Consider the following 20739-nt stretch of genomic DNA (forward strand, 5'->3'; position numbering starts at 1 on the left):
TCTTTGACAAATACTTGCTAAAAGTGTAATTGGCAAACACAGGCAGGCTTCATCCTGCAGAGGAGAGGCTCCCAGGTAATGTGTGCATCAAGCCTGGTTTTTCCCATATAAACATTTTTTTTTAATGGTATAAAAAGGGGCATGCCCCACAGGGGTATTTTGTAGACATAGACAAGCTTATTCCAAAATTTATATAAAAAAGCAAAAGACCTAGAATAACCAAAACAATTTTGAAAGACAAGAGTAAAAGGGGAAAAATCAGTCTACCCATTTTTCAAGACTTACAATATAGCTGCAGTAATAAAGACAATGTGGTAACAGCAGAGGGGTAGACATATACGTCAGTAGAGCAGAATGGAAAGCAGAAATAGACTCACACAAAATACACAACTGACTTTGACAAAGGTGCCAAGGCAATTCAATGGAAGAAGACTGACCCTTTCAACATCTGGTGTGGGAAGAATTAGACATGCACAGGCAAAAAAAATGAACATGATTTAAAATTCATATGTTATATAAAAATTAATTGAAAATTGATCATGAACTTAAATGTGAAACACAGAACTATAAAACATGTACAAAAAGCATATAGGAGAAAATCTGTGGGACCTAGGGTTAGGCAAAGAGTTTTTTAGATTTGATACCAAAACACTGTCCACAAAATGGAAAAATTAACGAACTTCAGTAAACATTTTTGATTTGGGGAAGGCCTTGTGAAGAGAACAAAAAAATCTTGCTAGAAAATGGGAAAGAGATATGAGGAGGTATTTCACAATATTGCATACACAGATGGCAAGAAAACTCATGAAAAGTTACTTAACATCTTTAGCCGTTAGGAAAATGCAAATCAAAACCACAGCGAGATATTACAACTCACCTATCAAAATGGCTAAAGAAAAAAATAGCATGATTAACACCAAATGCTGGTGAATATGTGGAAAATCTCTCACATATTGCTGGTAAAAATATCAATGATTCAGCTACTCTGAACATGAGTATAATGGTTTTTAGAACTAAATACATACTTACCCTATAACCTAACAATTGCTCTCTTGGGTAATTCCAGTAAAATGAAAACCAGTGTGACCTCAAACCTCTGTACACAAATGTTCACAGCAGCTTTACTTATAATAGGCAAAAACTGGAAGCAACCCACATGGTCTTCAGTCAGTGAATGGTCAAACTGATGTATCCATACCGTGGAATGAAACTCGGCAATAGAAAGGAATAAGCTATTTATCTGTGCAAGACCTTCTTGGATGGATGTCAAAGCAATTATCCTGAAAGAAAAGAGCCAATCTCAAAAGGCTGCATACTGTGATTCCGTTTATATAACATTCTTGAGTAACAAAATTATATAGATGGAGAGCTGATTAGCAGTTGTCCAGGCTTGGGATGGAGGTTACTAAAAAGTGGAGTGAGTATACTAATAAATGAATAGCCTGAGAGGGCTTTGTTGTGATAATACTGTTTTGAATGTTTGTTGGTTACACAAAGATGCACATGTGGTGAAACTGCATAGAGACACACACACCCAGACACACAAGAGCACGTGTAAAGCCAGTAAAGTCTGAGTAGGTTCTGTGGACTGCATCAATGTCCATTCCTGGTTTTGATATTATATTATAGCTATGAAAGATATTAACACTAGGGGAGGTTGGCTGAAAGGTGCATGGAAAAGATTTTTTTTTGTATCTTCCTGTGAATCCATAATTATTTCAAAATAAAAGGTAAAAGAAAAATGCGGGTGGTAGATTATTTCTGACAATTTTTCTACAATAAGCCCTAAACATCCTATTTAATCAACCATAAAGGTTACATCTGTGTAATATGCTTCCCAAAGTGTAAAAATAGTGCAATGCAATTCATTAATCACAAGATGGCATTTCATATGTGTGTTGTATATAGCTCATTTTTCTTCATGTTAGTCAGTGATTTTCACTGATGTCCTTGAAATTACTGTGGGGAAACTGAGGGCTCCATTCACGACTCTTTGTGGCCACCATAATTTATCCTGTGATATTGTTGGTGTTTGGCTGTCTTCAAATAAATCTTATTTTCTTAGGTTGCTGCCGTGTGCCCCAAACTGCAACATGTTCTTGTTTTGAAAATTGCATGAATCCAACCTTAGATGTTTGAGTTTGAGCTTTTGATTCTTTATTATGTCTTATTATTTGTTGCTTCAATAAGCCTCAAGCATGACATGGTTGGTAGCCCAAGGTAAAGACCTTTGGAACAGAGTTTAAACATAGACCCACAAAATCAGGTCTTGCCTCTTTGGCCTCAAAACCTGCATTTATTTTACTTTATAATATTAGTTTTAGACATCACTGGAGCATGATTTTAAAGTATCACCGAAAGGGAGCATGTTGTGTTCTCCAGATATCATTTTTGCTCTGGAAGCTGCCATATTCTAAGCTTCCTCTGTGCGCCTGGCGGGAACCAAATAATGAATGGACCATGGATCTTTGAGCAAGATGAAAGGAATGGCTGTATGACCTGGACAAAGTAACTCAGCTTTTCTTGAGTTCTTATTTAAAAAACTAAGGGTAAAACTTTCTGTCCTAGAATTCTTTCTGTGAGGATAAAATGAAATCACATGTGAAAACTCCAAGGACAGTGCCTCACCTGTAATAATTATGCAATGATTTGTATTTTTTCTCTTCGTTCCTTTTCTCTTGTTGGACGATTCTTTATTAATATTTCTGAAAATGTTTTTTGGATCCCACCTTTGGAAATGACCTCTAGTGACATTTTGCCTGCCCACATTAGAAAACCAGTCTGAAAACTTGACAGGAAGTTTTTGCTCTTTTTTTTTTTTTTTTCCATATTTACTCCATATGAGCTCCCGTCAATTCTTTCTCCTTTGTCTGATGAGGAACTGTGGGTGTTGGTTGTTTAACAATGGGGTGCTGAGGATAGAAGGGCTGGCCAGCCATGGCAGACCAATTCTACTGAGAGAGAGAAGCACTCCCATGTTCAGAAGAGTTTATAGTATGTCATTTGCAAATATCTTCTCCCATTCTGTAATTGAACTATTAGGTATCAACCCCAGAGATACAAATGCAGTGATCTGAAGGGGCATCTGCACCCTATTGTTTATAGCAGCAATGTCTACAATAGCCAAACTGTGGAAAGAGCTGATATGCCTGTGGATAGATGAATGGATAAAAAAGATATGAGATATTTAGGCAATGGAATATTATTCAGCCACCAGACAGGATGAATACTTACTATTTGCATTGACATGGATAGAACTGGAAGGTATTATGCTGAGTGAAATAAGTCAATCAGAGAAAGACAATTATCCTATAGTTTCACTCATATGTGGAATATAAGAAACAGCACATGGGATCATAGGGGAAGGGAAGAAAAACTGAATGGGAAGTCATCAGAGAGGGAGAAAAAACATGAGAGACTTAACTATAGGAAACAAACTGAGGGTTGCTTGAGGGGAGGTGGGTGAGGGTATGGTGTAATTGGGTGATCAGCATTGAGGAGGGTACGAGATATGATGAGCACTGGGCGTTATACTCAACTGATGGATTAATTATTGAACTCCACATCTGAAACTAATGATGTACTATATGTTGGCTAATTGAATTTAAATAAAAAAAAGAATTTATGGTAAGAACAGATCAAATGCAGGAGTGATAGGTGATGTGGCTCCTATTAAAAAAGTCGTTGCAAGCACTTTTCTCCCTTAATGCATTGCATATTTCCTTTATTGTGTTAATTACACTAAAAGTTCAAAAACATATTTTATTGCATAGAAGCCCAATTTATTTGTGGCTCATAGAATCTGTTTTATTACCTTAATATCAATGCCAGATATTGTATATACTAAAATCTTACGAACTTACGAGACTGGCTCTATAAGCTACAATTTCCTCACTTGACATCTCCAATAAACACATAGATTAGAAGTCCAAATAAGGCACCTGGAGATTTTGTGTTCCTTTATACTGGTGGAGGGAGTTGAATTTGCAAATCATCTGTCCTCATCCAATATTTCTGCATATTTGGGATTTTATTCATAAAGCCATCAAAAACTAAGTAAAATTGCTTTCTACCATTTCTTTTTCTATTGGTGATTATTTCATTTCAATCACATATATAATTTTCTAATTGGAACACAAAAAAGCCATGAAAAAGAATGTTGTGGGGGGCACACATTACTTTTTAAGAACTCAGTTCATGGGGTTGATTCTTTCTCTTGGGATTGAGGAAATGGTTTGACTATAAAATTCCCATTAGCCAAAAATAAGCAGAATTGCCTGCAGGATTCAAGGTAGGTACAGCCTTGGAGAGTAATAAAAGCCTGTTTTAAATGAACTCCTAAGGACACGATATAAGCCTGAGAATGGCTAGTCAGATTTTATGTTTATCCCTCTTGATTATACTTCCATATGTTTCTGGAAAACAGTGTCTGAAAAGTGCTTCATTAAAAAATTGTATTGGACTGGGGTAATTTGGGGCTTATTGACCAAGTCTAAAGGCTGGGGCTACCCTATCAGGTGGCCTGGAAGCAGCAAAGAATGGCAGCGCTGTCTGCTCTGCTTCCCTCTACCATGTGGCATGAACTGACTTCAAAGACCCCAACTTCTCTTTAATTTAAGTAAGTATGACAGTTGGCATTCTAACCCTCCCCCCAACAAAAGACAAAAAGAAAACAAATTTGGGGGACCAAAATGGATTTTGGAAAGTAAAAGCACCCTCCTGAAAATTAACTGAAGATGAGGCTTGCACAGCCTCGGGGAGGGGGGGGAGCTGAAAAGTCTTGACATGCTTCTCCCTTTTAAGGTTCAGTAGGTACCAGATGCTCAAGGACTTCCTTTCATTATGTTCCATCCTAGCCTGTCTAGTCCGTGGGGGGATGGTAGGGTTAGTCAGTGTTCACAGAGACATACTTTGACATCTAAGTTGCTCTGGAAAAGCTTTGCTTTTTCTGGAAGTGGAATAGTGAATTGAATTGGTCCACCTGCCAAGAGGAGGAGACAGGAGGTCCAGGGAATGCCATCTTTTCAAAATTCTTTTCCTGTGGTTTACAGAAATAGCTGTCTGTTAGTACGTACTATGTATTCTTAGTGAAATTGGACATTTCTTAAGTACCTTCCACACACAAAGTGCTGTAAGGGACCTGGGCAGGGACATTTCAAAGTCCACATACACATGAAGAAAGAACACAGGCGCATATCCTGAGTGGGGAAGTTTCCAGGAAGGCTACCCAGAGGCCATGACCTTGAGTTGAGTCGTGAAGGAGGAGTTGGCCAAGCAAAGGAGAGGCTGGGTGACCTAATTGTCATTGATGGAATGATAGAGATGGAGTGAATGGATGAGATCTGGGTTTTTCAAGAAGGGAGCAGCATTTGCAAAATCATAGGGTGAGATCTTTTGGATATACATGGGGGGTTCTAAGTGCAGCATGACTGCAGTGTGGGGAGTTTGGGGATAGCAGATAAGAGAATGAAAAGTGAGTCAAGGCTGGGCCTGAGAGATCTATAGATGTTAAGAACTTTGAATTTTATAGTAAAGGTCAGTGGTTTTAAATCCTCCCCCACTTCCACCTTCCAGATGCTCTGATCCAGTTGGTTTAGAGAAGAAAGGTTGGGGATAGGTGTCAGTCTACACCTCAACCAGGCTGTGAACCATGAATCATTGAGTGCAAGCACGTGAATGAGATTCTGTGAATGAGATTAAGACCCAGATTTGAAAGAGCACACACTGGTTGTGGAACAGGAGGATACTTGAAAAATGCCCCCATCCCAGCCAAGAGGAGCAGTCAATGGGCCTATTGTAGTAGTTCAGGTGGAAAACCACCAGCACCTTAGTTGAGGTTGGAGTAGAGAATGGACAGGTAATTGAAAGAGAACATCTAGAAGGTATGTGGGTTGTGGGGTAGGAAGGGTGAGGGATAGAAGGGAAGTGTGGTCAGCCAGCCACAGAGAAGTCCTGTAAAGTAAAGACTGAATATCCTTTGGATTAGGTATGTAGTAGGCAGTTGTAGCCAGAGAGAGTGACATTTCAGTGGGATGATGGAGGCAAAAGCCCGATAACCCAGGTTGAAGACCTTGAACCTGCTTTAAGATGCCTTTAGGTTTGTTATGGTCAGGGAAGGTGGATAATCCCAGGGACCTAGATGGAGTTCCAGGAATGAAAGGAAAGGGCTGGGAAGGTAAGCTGGGGTTCTGTTGTGAGGTGCCTGCTGGATAGGGGATTTTATTGGTAATGGTGAGATCCAGTTCTCTGCTTTCAGGCTAATGGTAACCTGACAGATGAGGTTAAGCCTTTTAGGGTGAGAGTTAAGGCTTATTAGAAGGCCAGTGCCAATTTTTATGGTCCTGATGATTTTTAACAGCTATTTTAACAACAGAATGATGAAAATGTGTGGTATTCTTTCTCCCTTGGGATAATGTGGCTGCTGAAAAAGGTCATAACTAATAGGAAAAATGAGTTTTATTGCTTAATTGTGGATTCAGTTTATTTGTGTACTTCCTGTTACCATTACCATGTGTTTTCTGAGTTGACTAGTTAGTTGACTAGGCCAGGCTTCTCTACAAGAGTGTGTATATTTACCAAAAAAAAAAAAAAAAAAAAAAAAAAAAAAAAAAAAAAGCTCTGAAATTCCTTTCCACCCTGAAAATATTTAACATATAAAAACCCAAAAAATACATACATAAGTGAAGTATAGCTAGTTTAGGCTTGTATTTGTATTATTTTAGTTTTATAGAGAAGAGCTATTTGGGGATATGATGGTTTTGATCACGGCTTCTCAGTGTTGGCATGAATGATGTTTTGAGTTGGTTGATCCTCTGTCATGCCTTGTAGAATGTTTAGCAGTGTCCCTGGGCTCTACCCACTAGATGCTTGTAACACCCTTATCTCCCCAGTTGTGACAACTGGAAATATCTTCTAATATTATTAAAGTCTCTGGGATGGGGGATGGGGAGAAAGCAAAATTGCCCTGGATCGAGAACTGTGGATTTGCAATATATATCGTAGTGGTTTTTATCAGAAAATGGCTACATCCTCCTGCTGCAGTATGGATAGTTTTATTGAAGCCTGTGGAGTCTGAGAAGCTTTTATCACCAGAAGAAAACTAATGAATATTTATGAATTCTCTTGTCAGAAGTTTATTTACAAATTTTTAAAGAAAAAGGAGGGGCACCTGGGTGACTCATTCGGTAAGTGTTGCCTTCAGCTCAGGTCATGGTCCTGGAGTCTTGGGATACAGTCCTGCTTCAGGCTCCCTGCTTAGCGGGAGTCCGCTTTTCCCTTTCCCTCTGCTGCTCCTGCTGCTCCCTATACACTCCCTGCTTTGTGCTCTCTCACTCTTACTCTTTTAAAGAAATAAAGAAATAAATAATTTTTTTTAAAGATTTTATTTATTTACTTGAGAGAGAGACAGTGAGAGAGAGCATGAACGAGGAGAAGGTCAGAGAGAGAAGCAGACTCCCCGTGGAGCTGGGAGCCCGATGCGGGACTCTATCCCCGGACTCCAGGATCATGACCTGAGCCGAAGGCAGTCGTCCAACCAACTGAGCCACCCAGGCGTCCCAAGAAACAAATAAATCTTAAAAAAAGTTTAAATTAAAGAAAGAAAAAAAAAAAAGGAAGAGCTACTTTGCTGGTTGCTTGACCATTCCTCTGCTTACCCTATGTACCCACTCTTTTATTTAGTTCCTGAATATGCTGTCATTTAATTTTAATCTGGATCACAAATTTCTCAGTGCAAAGGACATTATGTGCTAGAAAGTGCCCAAATAATACCACCTTCTAAAACTGGGTGTAAAAGTGTGGATTTCATGCAGGACATGGATTTTACTATTGTTTCACACCTAATGCTTTCTAACTCTGACCAAGCCACTTTAATCTTTCTGTGCAAATTTTCTCATCTGTGAAGTGAAGGAGATTAAGTATATTATCTTTAAGTTTGCTTCTAGCTCTAAGGCTGAAATGTTTTGATTGTTTTTTTGGGTTGTTTCCCCTGCCATGTACGACACCCCCCAGTACAGTGTAACCCAAATTGTGTTTTCCAGGTCATCAGTGGTCTGTAGACTACATTGCTGGTCTACATTGAGATAAGTACAGACATAGAGAGTAAACAATTAGAAATGGTAATTATAATTTGACAGAGTCATTTCATGCCTGTTACACATAAAACAAAAAATTGAGCATGTATTTTGTCTTAGTCTTTTAAACTGAAATTTTTAGTAATTCACTTTTATTATGCTTTATGAAGATAGCAGTCCACATTGAATTGGAAGAAGAAAAATAAAACAAACTGGTCATTCACTAGAGGTAGTTTGAGAAGCACCACCTTGAGGTATGATGGAAATATTTTTTTTGCTTCTCTTTCTACCCTGGCCAATAAGAGAGTTACTTCGTATATTCCTCCTCTGGGGTTTCAATAAAGAGAGGGGCAAGATACTGCCTGTCTGCTTTATTAGCAGCATAAAGTTGGTGGCAAGGAGAGTAAGAGGGAATTCTGGAGTAAATACGAGGTTCTCTTGGATGGTACGCATATGTAAGTCTTCACATAGCTCATGTTAGTGTCTCATGTCAAATAACATGTTCATCTTAGAAACACAAAGAGCAGTGAAAATGTCCATTTAAAAATTATTTTAGCCCCACCCCAAAATTATTTTAACCCCAAGAATCCTCTTAGGTATGAATCTATTAGAATATTTGGTATACTGGGGCCCTGTACTAGCTGATGTTGGTGAGGGTAGGTAGAAAAAGGAAGAGATGTGGATTGTAGCTAAAGGGATTAATAGAGATGTTTTCGAGTCTATTCTCTCTTTCAGACTCATTCAACATTTTGGGAAATCTGTTACATGGACTCAGGTGTGGTAGACTGATAAGTGAACAAGGGCTGTTAAGGGATGAGCACTGCACAGTTGGACCTTGGTCTTTGTATGTTAAATTAAGCTGGAGGAGCCAGCCTTCAGACTGACCCTTATGTGAGGGAGAAAGCATAGCAGTTCTCTGCACTGTGGACCACTTGTTCGAATACGTTTTTTCCCATATTGAGTGGAATAATCCAGAGAAGCCTGTCTTACTCCTGGGAACACTTCACACGTGACCTGGCACTGCCATTCCTGCTTGGTCTATATGGGTTCTGTACTGTACTTTCTCCTCCAAAGTAAAAAAGGCAAGATCTTTGCTTGCTCTATTAGCTGCAGAAAATCACCCTTTCTTTCAGTTTTTTTTCCCCCCTTAAATCCAGAGGATGAAAATATATAACGTATTTGGAAACTCCACTGGTAGACTTGGCAGGCGTTTCATATTTACTTGGACTTAACATGAATTGGATTTGGTGCTCTGATTTCCCCGCCTCCATCTCTCGGAACAAGTTATTTATTATCCAAGTGAGTCTGTGTTAGTGGATCAGACATGCACATGGCACATCTATTGTAAGTGTGTTTGTTCAGTAAGATTTATGCTAGCCCAAATTGTTTTATATTGGTTTTCATTGTTGAAAATTTACTGTATTCATTTTTGGTTTGGCGTAAGTGTGCTAAGGGTTCTGTGGTTGAACATTTTATCACTATAACACTTCATGCAAAGGAAATTAAAAAATACATAGTGAAAGCATTTCCCTAATATGTTTCCAATCAGCTGTGTACTTCAGTAATTTGATTTGTAGGAACCAGAGAGAAGAGTATTCCTGTGCTCTTTACAATCATTCATAATTCTCTGGGAATTCAGATCATGGTTCTAAGTTTATGAAAATGTATCTTGAAATTCTCTTCAGTCCTTTATTATTCTGTTTGTGTGTATTGAGAGGGTATTTTATTAACACACCAATATCTAAAAGAATTCAGGGAAGGGGGCGAGGGTTCTATCTCAGACAAGAAAAACTGATGTGGATTGTGGTTGATTGGCTTGCCAGAAGTCAGTCATGGGTACAGAGAGGCAGGCCCTTTTATTTCTGCATTATCTTATGTGTGTGTTTTTGCTTCTGTACTCCTTGGGCTAAGCAGTCAGACTGTGCCTTGTAAATCCCTTTGCCTGGTAGACTCTCATATGTAGTGATGAAGGGCATAGCCAGGTGCACCTTCCCTGAAAGTGTAACACACGGATGGAGGGTGGTATTTGGATGAGCTCATGAAGATCTAGGCTGTGATCCTTGCACCATTATTTCTTTGGCTCTTTCTACAGGGACTTAAGCTAACTGGCTTGTTTCCTTGTTTTTGAGGATCTCTGGCCTTTGACTTACTTCGTTTTTTTGCTAATGAATGAGCATGACTTCCGTTTTGGCTGGTGAATTAATAATCCATACATTTATAGTTTCAGATTTTCTTAATCCAGTTCACTATCTAAGAGTAAAAGCAAAGTGAAATGTGAAATCATAGCTCTCAAACTGGGAGGCAAGACTTGGAAGGTTTCATTGGTGAAGATAGTAGATTGTCAAGGGTCTTAAGTGGTATAGAATTTTGCAATCATTTCCTTTTTTAATTTTCTGCTTTTATTTCCTGTCATATTTTAAAGTCCCCTCTTAACCTTCAGTTTTCTGTTCTTATGAAAGTCTTATGAAAAATCCCCTTGCACAGTGGTGATTTTAGCCCTGGTCCTCCTCCTACTTCACTAGGCATAAATAAAGTCGCAAGGTCATGCGTTTTGGCCAGGAGAGTTCATCAATCCATGCTTTTCCATTTGAAAACATTGTCTGGGAGATTAATCTTCTCAGTAGACAAAGAATTAATGTAAGGGAAAACCAAGTGGATATTTAGAAGGCTTAGTTGTGTTTTGGAGAAAATAGCCAAGGAATATCATGGTTCCTACTATCGCCAGTCTGGCCTTGAAGACCTAACTTCTTTTGCTCCAAAGATAAAAGAAGCACACATTCATTCTTGGTCTTTTTTCCTGCTTTTGTGTTTCCTGTTTAGGTTGCACCTATGAAGGAAATACCTATAACAGCTCTTTCAGATGGCAGAGTCCTACAGAACCCTGTGCTCTACGTCAGTGCCAGGTAAAGTCTATTTTCCTCTCCACTGAAAAGGAATTGGTGAAGTCAAAACAAAAATAAATTAAAAACAACAACAACAACAACATCTGTATAACTGTTACAGTATTACTGTATCCTTATACATATTTATTGTGACCTTAACAAGAATAGATACAGGTACAGAATAGATACTATATAGCACTCACTTCTAGAAACATGCAGTGGAATTGTTCACCATTGTTGAATTGTGCCTGGAAAAACTCTGGGAAGATATATATGTCCTTGGGGAAAATTCATGTCTTCCTGTGAGTCAGCTTTGAGCAAAACATGAATTCCTGTTAGCAGAAAGAGGTATTGTCAGAGGATATATGTTTTCCTTCTTTGATTTAGAAACATTTTGAACTGGAGCCAATCTGTAAGCTTATTTAAATCAAAGCAATTAGTACACTGTAACCTCAATGATTTCAACCTGACAAATTTGAGAACCACCAGTTCAGTTCCTGAGGACCCCATTGTGGCTGGTGCTTGCTGCATCCTGCAAAGGGCGCCGATTCTGTGAGACTCTAGTTGTTACAGGGCTTTAACAGAGCAAGATAAACGAAAGGAAAAATGAGGAATCTAAATGTTCAAACTCCTTTTCTTACCTCTAAAGAAATACTCAGTTAAAAAATGCTCATCTAATCTTGACATAATTTAAAAGCTCTCCATAGAGAAGATTCTGTTAAATCATTTTACCTCTAACCCCATTTTACTGTTCCAGGATATGCTCTCACATTTAAATGGGAAAGAAAGGGGTGTCCAGGCGGCTCAGTCAGTTAAGTGTCTACCTGCAGCTCAGGTCATGATCTCAGGGTCTTAGGATTGAGCCCTGCATCAGGCTCCCTGCTCAGCAGGGGAGTGAGCTGGTCCCACTTCCTTTGCCTTCCATCCCCTCACGCTCCCCAGCTCATGCTCTGTCTCTCAAATAAATAAACACAATCTTAAAAAAAAAATACAGGGGAAAGAAAGATTAATATAATAATGCATATTTCTTTTGGGTCTTATCTCAAGTAAGCTGACATTTAGTTTACCAAAGTCTGACTTTCATGCAGCCACACTGTTATATACTCACAGTGGGGCACACTTACTCAAAAGATCATCGGTTATTTATTTGGCTAAATGTGCAGTTCACTTGTGTAGTAAATCTAAGTTATTTGTGAAAATAAGCAGTAGAGAGAACAGATATAAATAATTAAGTGAATCAATAAATATTTGTGGAATTTTTGCTCTGGGTTATAGATTCAACCAGCTTCATGGGACAAAGAGTTGAGAGCAGTGGATTTTAGTAATATCAAAAGTCCACATTCATTCTAAAATTGGTACCATCCCACCCACACCCTGCTTCTTGACCAGTGAAATTTCCAGTCTGATAGGGGCACTCTGAAAGCCCTGCTTACCCTGTCTTTTAAGCAAGACAACCCTGCTGGAGTTGCCTTTTGGAGTGTAGTAGAACATTTTTATGCAACAGCCAGACCTCTTGAAGATCCTCAAATTGCATGGGCCATACTTTCAGATGAAGACTTTGTTTGAATTAAATGAAAACTACTCTCCGGGAGGAAATATTTTGTTGACTGAATAACACATGAGGCCATTTTCAAGTGTTGATACTGAAACTCCTATCGCCTATCATCTTTGGTCACCAGCCACTCATCAGGCCCATAGAGAATGATGCAGGAGTATCCCATTATTACTGGAAGCGGTCCCGAGGACCAACAGCCCTGGGAGTCAGGAAGTGCTGACTGCAGAGCAGAGCCCAGAGAGGGGGTGCTGCCTACCAAAGATGAACTTTGCCTTTTCGTTCTCCTTCTTTTAAAAAAACTTTGCATAAACAATGAATTCTGGAACATTGAAAGGAAATTTAAAAATAAATAAAAATTAAAAAACAAAACAAAAAACCAAACCAAAACAACAAACAAAGAAACTTTGCCTGAGCCCTCCTAGCTAGTTTAGAAATATCATTCCATTCAGTAGTCATACAAGCAAACCTCTAAGATAGTTATAAAAGCTGTTCCTCTGCTCCTCTAACACCTTCCCACTCCTGCTTCTGTTCTTCCTTCTTTAGGGAGTGAGACCTCCTCTGCCAGTGTGGGAAATAGCCACTTACTGGTACCTGTCGGGGAAGGCCTCGTGTAAGACATCCTCTACAGAACAGCACTGCTACAAACTCATTAAGCTCTTCCCTTCTCAGGGCACAAGATCAGTATCAGAAGAGAGAGTGCAGTGTAGTGAGTACAAAATATGGGCTCTGTCACTCACATAACTTGTTTCTTCATCTCTCTGGACCTCTCAGTCTCATCTCCTGTGATGCGTGGGTCTCCTAGGGTGATGGTAAACATCACTGAAGATGGTTCTGATAGAGACTGCATACACTGGGCAGGGCTAGGTACCAGACAGGTAACAGCTAGTCAGACTACCTGGTTTCTTTCCATTTGAGTTGAATTCTAGCTTCTTTCTTAAATCCTCCTACCAAAAGAGTTTCGATGGTGAAACATTTACCTTTATTTTCCACTTTTACTTTCTTACTAAAGAGAAAAATCTGAAGATCACGGACAGGAAATTCATGCTGGGAACAAACCTGAATCCTCCATCTGGATTGCAGATACAAAAGGGAAATTGATCTTGGGCCATAGCTTTTTGCATTTGCTTCAGTTGTGTAACTAAAGCACAGATCCTTTTTTGATTTTGTAGATTGTGATATTTTGATAGTTCTATCCCCCACCCCCGAAGTGTGATATAGACCACAATAAATTCCTCTGGTAGTGGAATCCTTGGACCTCAAAAATATGAAGACATCTAGGATGTAACATTCCTCGTTGGCCTGAGATAACGTGGTAGCTGATAGGATGAAAAAAGTTGTCTAGTTGTCATATTGTTACATTTTTTTCCGACCTGTGCTACCCTTCCTTGCAAAACAAAATAAAACAAACACACAAATCCATATATAAGATGGGTAAAGAATATGGAGGAAATTCTTCAAAGACCAACTCTGAAAATTAATCAAGAAAATGTTTCAACTGACATTAAAATATCTGAATCCCCAGGCAGTTTGCAAATGAATCACTTGATTTCATTATGAAGATCTAAAGGCTCTATTTTTCCATATATAATATGAACTTTTTTTTTTTTTTTTTTTATAATATGAACTTTAAAGTAGTTTGGTCTAATCTCGTCACTGATGCTTGAGAGCCAGGCTCTCTATGTGAGGCAGAATGAAATTTCTAAGATTGCAGAGCTGGCCTAGATATTTCCAGAAGAGTGGTAAGGAATTAGGTCTCCAGATGCCAGTCTGGGGTATTACACATGTACTCTGTGCCTCATCATTAACAGCTTTAAGTGTAATAACAATTATAGAAAATAAAGCAGTGTTGACAACTTAAAACAATTGTGAATAAGCAGCTAGACTCTGTCAGTTACTGACTGTTACTAGACCTAAAAGAAAGAACTTTGGACCAAAGAGATAGACCACAGACAGGTCAAGACAGGATTTGTGCTCCAAGTTTGAAAGCATCAAGGCCGTGAGCTGGGGAGATGGGACCTCAATGGTGCCACATCCTCTGGACCTGATACCCACCCTCTTTTGCACTTTTGGTGTTTGGGCTCTTCCCCTGATCCCTTGAATACTTTCCCAAAGTGAATCACTCCTTGGTGGGACTTCCGGGCTGACATGTTTGTGGCATTCTGTTTTTCAGGAAGGTGTTGTCACAGAGTCTGAGGTGCGATGTGTTGTTCATTGTAAAAACCCTTCCAGGCATCTGGGAACGTGCTGCCCCACCTGTCCAGGTAACATTCTCAGGAAGGGAAGCCTGCCAGGCTCCCTGCCATGGCACATGACTTTGATATCTCTGTGAGCTCTCTCAAGAAGGCAGGATACTCCCCCTCCAGACTGGAACTCGTCTCGCTTTGTGTCTATACATCATGGGTGTAGAGAGCAAACTCCTTTGCACAGAAATGTCCGGTTGGACTCTCTGGTGTGCCCGGTTGAATGCAATGTGCTGTAGGTCTTGGCATGTGGATGCTCCAGGCTCCGGAGGCCTGCTTTCCACTCTGCAGGGCCACAGGTAACGCTTACTTTGGAAGGAAAGGCTGTGGCTTTCTCTTGCTTCCAGAAATGTCTTTTTACTGCTTCATATTGCAATATCTTGGCTAGAACGCGTCTTGGTGATGAGGTGACCAGATGTTTTCTGAAAACTGAGAGCTGTGTCCCTAAGTGAATTTAGCTTAGGGTTTTGCTCGTCTCAGTTTTCGATGTGGTGCAATAAGTTGGACCTACTGTCTTTTAAGAGGGCCCCACTGCCTAGCTGACAGCAAAGGGATCTTTCCTTTCCAGTGGCTAGAGTGTTTCCTCTTACTTTTCTGAACAGGATTACAAAGGCCTCCTGCATCTTTTCTTGCCCTTATGTATGAGCCCAGGGATTTTGAGGTGAGAGATTTTTTTTCTGATCCTTTAAGCCCCTGGCCCATGCTCTCAGACAGATGTTCTGAGTTTTGGTTTTACTCTGAGTGCTTTTCCTCACTGGAGGCAGTACTCACAACTAGTACTCATTGCTTTTGAGATTAATCTCCAAAGGGCCATCTGTTCTGCAAAACTTCCTGGAGAATGGCTCAGGTACCATGCTGGGATGCTCTGTGAAGATGAGCCTGGCTCCCTTTACAGGCGGCTGCTCGCCTTTACAGGCCCCTCCCCTGCCCTGTGCAGTCTGAGATGCATCTGGACCTGAGTCCCTTCCAGAGAGTCCAGTTTTTTCTCATCTTTAAATGACAATGAGGACAGTTGCTCTCCACTACCTCTAACCTTCCTGAGTTCCCTGGACTGTCTTGATTGAGCCAAACTTCCTTTCCACATTGGGATTTCTGTGAAGCTAACAAGATGAGCTTCTAAGAAGGCCAAAAACTGGTTGAAAATAGAAGAATTCTTTCCATAATCCAGTTATTTTGTATCTATCAAACAGAGTTTGCTTGAGTTCCTTTTGCGTCTGAATGCATTAAATGCTCTGTGTTATGGAATCATACTCTTAAATGCCTAAAGTGTCATTACAAAGTTAGATCAGAGTTCTCTAAGCTGCACATTAGTATTACCTGAGAAGTGCATTGAGATTTGTTTTTTTGTTTTTTTCTAAGCTTCTCATGACATGGGGTGACTGGCCAGCCTGTGTTTTCGGTTGTTTGTGTGTTCTTAAGAATACATCAGTGTCCTGAGTGTCTTTCTGAATTGGAGATACCTCCTGGGCTTTTCATCTTATTTTTAGCCAAACTTGGTGGCTAAACCTCTTTAATATGGCGTAGGGTGGACATCTCTTTTCCTGCCTTCCCCCCTCCCTGCCTTGGTATGTGACCTTCTGGTAGGTCAGAGCCGAGTTTGAATCCCAGCTCTGCTACCTGTCAATTGGGTAAGTTACTTCCTCTCTCTGAGCCACAGTTTCCTCATCTATGGAGACCGCGACAAGAGTCCCTGCTTGGTGGGCTCACTGTGAAGGTGGAGTGAGATCAGGGGTACAAAGAGCCTGGTAGGGGCTGGACAATTCCTGAACATTCACCAAGTGACAACTCTTCATGTCACTTTTTCGGTAGCTTGATTTCTCTCACTTGGCCTTCTTTTGTTTGCCTCTTCCAGCCCCTCTGGGTTTAGGTGAGGCTGGTCCGGGTGGTCATGGTGAGCCCCTTAGAGTCATAGGACTCGCTGTTGTGTAGTGTTCCCCTTGGGCTGACCTGGCTTCCACCATCCTATTTGCTTTCTAGCATCTTCGGGTTTCTGGACACAAGTCAACCTTTTCCACTCCTTTTTTTTTTTTTTTTAACTATGAAAAAATCTTGTCCTCTGGTTAAAGAGAACACTCTGCTAGGTGGAAATGCAGGTGGGAGGTGAATAAGCAAGTTGGATGAGCAGTGGATAGAAGCATAGTGTCAAGCTGAGCAAAAGCTGCTGCCGTAATGCTAAACTTCTCTTCATTTTCCAGGCTGTGTGTTTGAGGGTGTGCAGTACCGAGAAGGTGAGGAATTTCAGCCAGAAGGAAACAAATGTACCAGGTGTTCCTGTGTTGTAAGTACTGCCCTGGATATTCTATGGGTGTTCCTTCTGGTGAATCATAGCTGGGATCTACCACGAGCAGCCCTGATTCTCTTTACCATCTCTTCCTCTCCCTCCTGACATGGAATCGAGGAAAAAGCTCATTACTCTAGGGCAGGTTTCTCAACCTTGTCAGTATTGACGTTCTGGGCTAGGTAGGTTTGTGCTGGGGGCATTGGGAATGGATGTTCCTGTGCATTGTAGGATGTTTAGCATTATCCCTGGTCACCACTCATCAGATGCCAGTAGCACTCCCCTCACCCCTCACTTATGATAAGCAAAAGTGTCTGCAGACATTGCCACCTGTCTCCCGGAGAACAGGATCACTTCTGGTTGAAAAGCACTGGTTTAAAGAGTGAGGGAGAGATGCTGGTTTCCCTCCATCTGCCTTCTTCTTTGGGAGGTTCTGGATTCTCTTTCCTTTTGAGGTAGCCATTGAGTTCTTCAGTGCAGTCACATGGGAAGCAGAGTGGGGATAAGGATAGCTTGCCTCAGTATATTTTTTGGGGTGAGAGAACCTGATAATTTGGTCAGGTTGGTCATTTTCACTGGGGGGATGGGTAGGAGGAAATGGGCGCTAAACTGTAGAGTCAGGGCAGAATAGGGATTAGTGAGACAATAGACTTGCCTTTCTAAGATTTGTTGACTTGTGAGTCATGTACTAAGGATAGTTTCCAAGTAATAGTAATGAAAGAAGGAACTTGGTATGTACCATAATTTTAAAGGGATCTTTTTAATTAATGTATTTCAGATTTGGAGATCATTGTTGGTGATGGTGGTAATGGTGATGATGGGAAGTCTAGTCTTAATCAGTGCTCCAAGTTACTTACTATAGGGAGTTATACAACCATATATTTTTAAAACTTTTAATCCTTTGTAATGAAGAACATATAGTAGGCATATCAGAGTATTTAAAAAAACATACATGGAGAACTCCAGTATCCTAATTTCACTAAAGCAGAATCTGTGGATCATCATGAATCATAACATTTGCCATTTCTCTACATATCTTTTCTAAGATCTTTCCCTTGTCCTACATCACACATTAAAGTGAACATGACCAAGGATGATGGTTTTTGTATAGGGAAGAAGAAGGAAAGGAAGGGAGGAAGAGAGAGGAGACATATAAAAGTTATGTAGTATGAGATGTATAATACCCATAATATTATAATAATATACAAAAATATGAAAGTGATTTCTTGATGAAGATGGATAAGAGTTTGCATATTCAGACTCAACTGTCATGTCTTTCTCCTCTTGCTAATTATGGTTAAATAGCTTTATGTTATTTTTTCACTTAAATAAGCCATTAATAATAAGCCCATTTCTTTTTTTATTTCTTCCATATTGGTAAAGTTTTCTGGTAATTTTTAAAGTAAACTGGGTAAATTGAAGAAAAAAAAAGGCACATTTCAGTAGGTAAATTTTATTTATTTTATTTTATTGGAAAGATATAATTTATTCATTAGAGAGAGGGAGCATGAGAAAGAGCATAAGAAGGGGGAGGGGCAGGCAGAGGGAGAGGGAGAAGTAGGCTCCCTACTGAGCAGGGAATTGGACATGGGGCTTGATCCCAGGACCCTGGAATCATGACCTGAGCCTAAGGCAGACTCTTAACAGACTGAGCAACCCACCCACCCCTCAGTAGGAAATTTTAAATCTGTACCTGCGTGAACTTTCCCATAAAGGTGTGCCAAGATTAGGCAGCTGAGCCTCCTTGGGGAGGAAATTCTGAAGATTGCAAGAGGATGGAAGTCTCCTGCAGTTTTATCAATGACAATCATACACAGTGATCTAATGTCAGGAACTGGAAATGAGTTTAGAAACTATACACACAGGGGTCACAAACTCAAATGTGTGTTTAAGGTATTCAGATTTCCTGTATTTGTAAGCACAAAGCATGTTGACCAAAACATACCTGGGGCCCAAGTTCAGGCCCTTGGAAGTCCTGCTTTTATTTTCAGTTTAAGAAATGAAAATCCAAAGATGTTACTTGCCTGAGCGTTCCTGCTAGTGAATTTTCTCCAAACCTATATTCTATATCTTTTCTATATTCCTGTATTTTAATCTCTTAATTTCTTAATCCCATATTCTTTCCAGTTCTGTGCACTACCACCCTTAGCACATTAGGGACGGTGAATGGCTTTTTCTTATGTTCCTGATGTCAGTCTCGAAGCTAATAGAAGAAGGAGAAGAGAGGAAGGCGCTCTCCCTTGGGGATAGGACATTTGTCTATAGGCTTAGATATGAGGAGAGCCATGAGAGCAGTTTTTCTTTTTGTGAATGCAAAAATTTAAAATGTCAGGTTTGGTTTTTTGTAGCTTGTTATTAAAATAATCTGGTTTTTAATATTCTTTCGTTTGTTACCTTTTGATGTGGTACACTAAAAGAAAAAAAAAGATAATGTCTTGGCAGCAAACAGTCCTGTTTTGAGAGTGGTAACCATAGATGTTTGCTTTAGAAGTAATATGGCAAACGCACAACCCGCCAGCCCTGGGACCACGAGGCCCAGAGTTTGCTGCTGAGCAGCAGGCTTGGAGGCTTTGGCGTGGAAGGTGCGAGAGGGAACGAGCTGTCATCTTTCTGATCGAGGGGGCAAAACTGGACAAATGCTTTGGACAGGACCAGTATGAGGCTAAATTCTGGGGAGGCTCTAGGAAGAGGTGTGGAGTATAGATTTCCCTGTGAGAAAAAGACGACTATGTATAATAACCTATGTGCTTTGGTAAAAAGGAAAGCGATGCTGTCCTGTGAGAGATCTGAATGTATGTGGTATCAGTGTGCACATGTATTTGTATGTGTATGTGTCTGTATCTGTGAGTGTGTGTATCTACATAAATATACAAGTCTATATAATCATGCCTACAAATAGAAATACAAACCCACACATGTCCATGAAATAGACCCTGAGACAAGGATTTGCAAGTAATTCGTTTCTGTGGGAGAGACACAGAACGCTGGCTGAGGAGTGTGGTGATGACATGAGGAGGGGAGGCAGTCAGTGGAGGGGATGTCACCAAACAAATACCAGTGTGCTTGGCCAGAGTGCAGTCCTGCTGGGCAAACCAGAAACCAGTGTGAGATTCGTGCCTCAGAATTTCCTGCCTGAGAGGACAGGGAGAGAAGATATATTTACAGTAACTTCCATCTGCTCGAGAGCGGGGTTGATCGGGTACCATCTGAGGCTCCCACTCAGGGGATGAAGTGACCTCTAGCCCAAGAGGAAGAAACCTAGGTCGGGGCAGCTGGAAGTCCGGCGTGTGCACTCGTGTGCTAAGTGTGGGAGGGTGGCGGTGGGGCAGCAACACAGTCAGCTACGGCATAGTTATTCATGTGTGTATATAGTACACAGACACACACAAACGATACTTTATTTTTTAAAGAGACAGAGTGTGCCCATGTGAGCTGGGAGGGACAGAGGGACGGGGAGAGAGAGAATCTTAAGCAGGCTTCATGCCCAGTGTGTAGCCAGATGAGGGGCTCGATCTCATGACCCTGAGATCATGGCCTGAGCCAAAATCAAAGGTTGGACACTTAACTGACTGAGCTGCCCAGGTGCCCCCAACACATGAATATATTTCTATCTCTGGATATGTTTGTGTATATGTGTGTGCATATGTATTATAGGTATAGATTCATATGCACTGGAAGGTACAACACTGGAGCACCTGTCTTTTCCTTTGCT

General features: G+C 40.4%; 1 protein-coding gene across 7 annotated transcripts in view; it reads left to right on the plus strand.

Moving 5' to 3' along the window:
• BMPER (BMP binding endothelial regulator) overlaps window positions 1–20739 on the plus strand; it is a 347002-nt gene that overhangs the window by 149585 nt on the left and 176678 nt on the right. For all 7 annotated transcript variants that reach the window (XM_045062867.1, XM_045062866.1, XM_013061473.2 and 4 more), the window contains 3 exons: window positions 10893–10975; window positions 14680–14770; window positions 16945–17027. In XM_045062867.1, coding sequence (XP_044918802.1) covers window positions 10893–10975; window positions 14680–14770; window positions 16945–17027 — 257 coding nt within the window. The remainder of the gene's footprint in view (window positions 1–10892; window positions 10976–14679; window positions 14771–16944; window positions 17028–20739) is intronic.

This window comes from Mustela putorius, unplaced genomic scaffold (assembly GCF_011764305.1).
Source record: "Mustela putorius furo isolate JIRA1106 unplaced genomic scaffold, ASM1176430v1.1 tig00003845_pilon_pilon_pilon, whole genome shotgun sequence".
In the NCBI taxonomy this organism is placed as follows: Eukaryota; Metazoa; Chordata; class Mammalia; order Carnivora; family Mustelidae; genus Mustela; species Mustela putorius.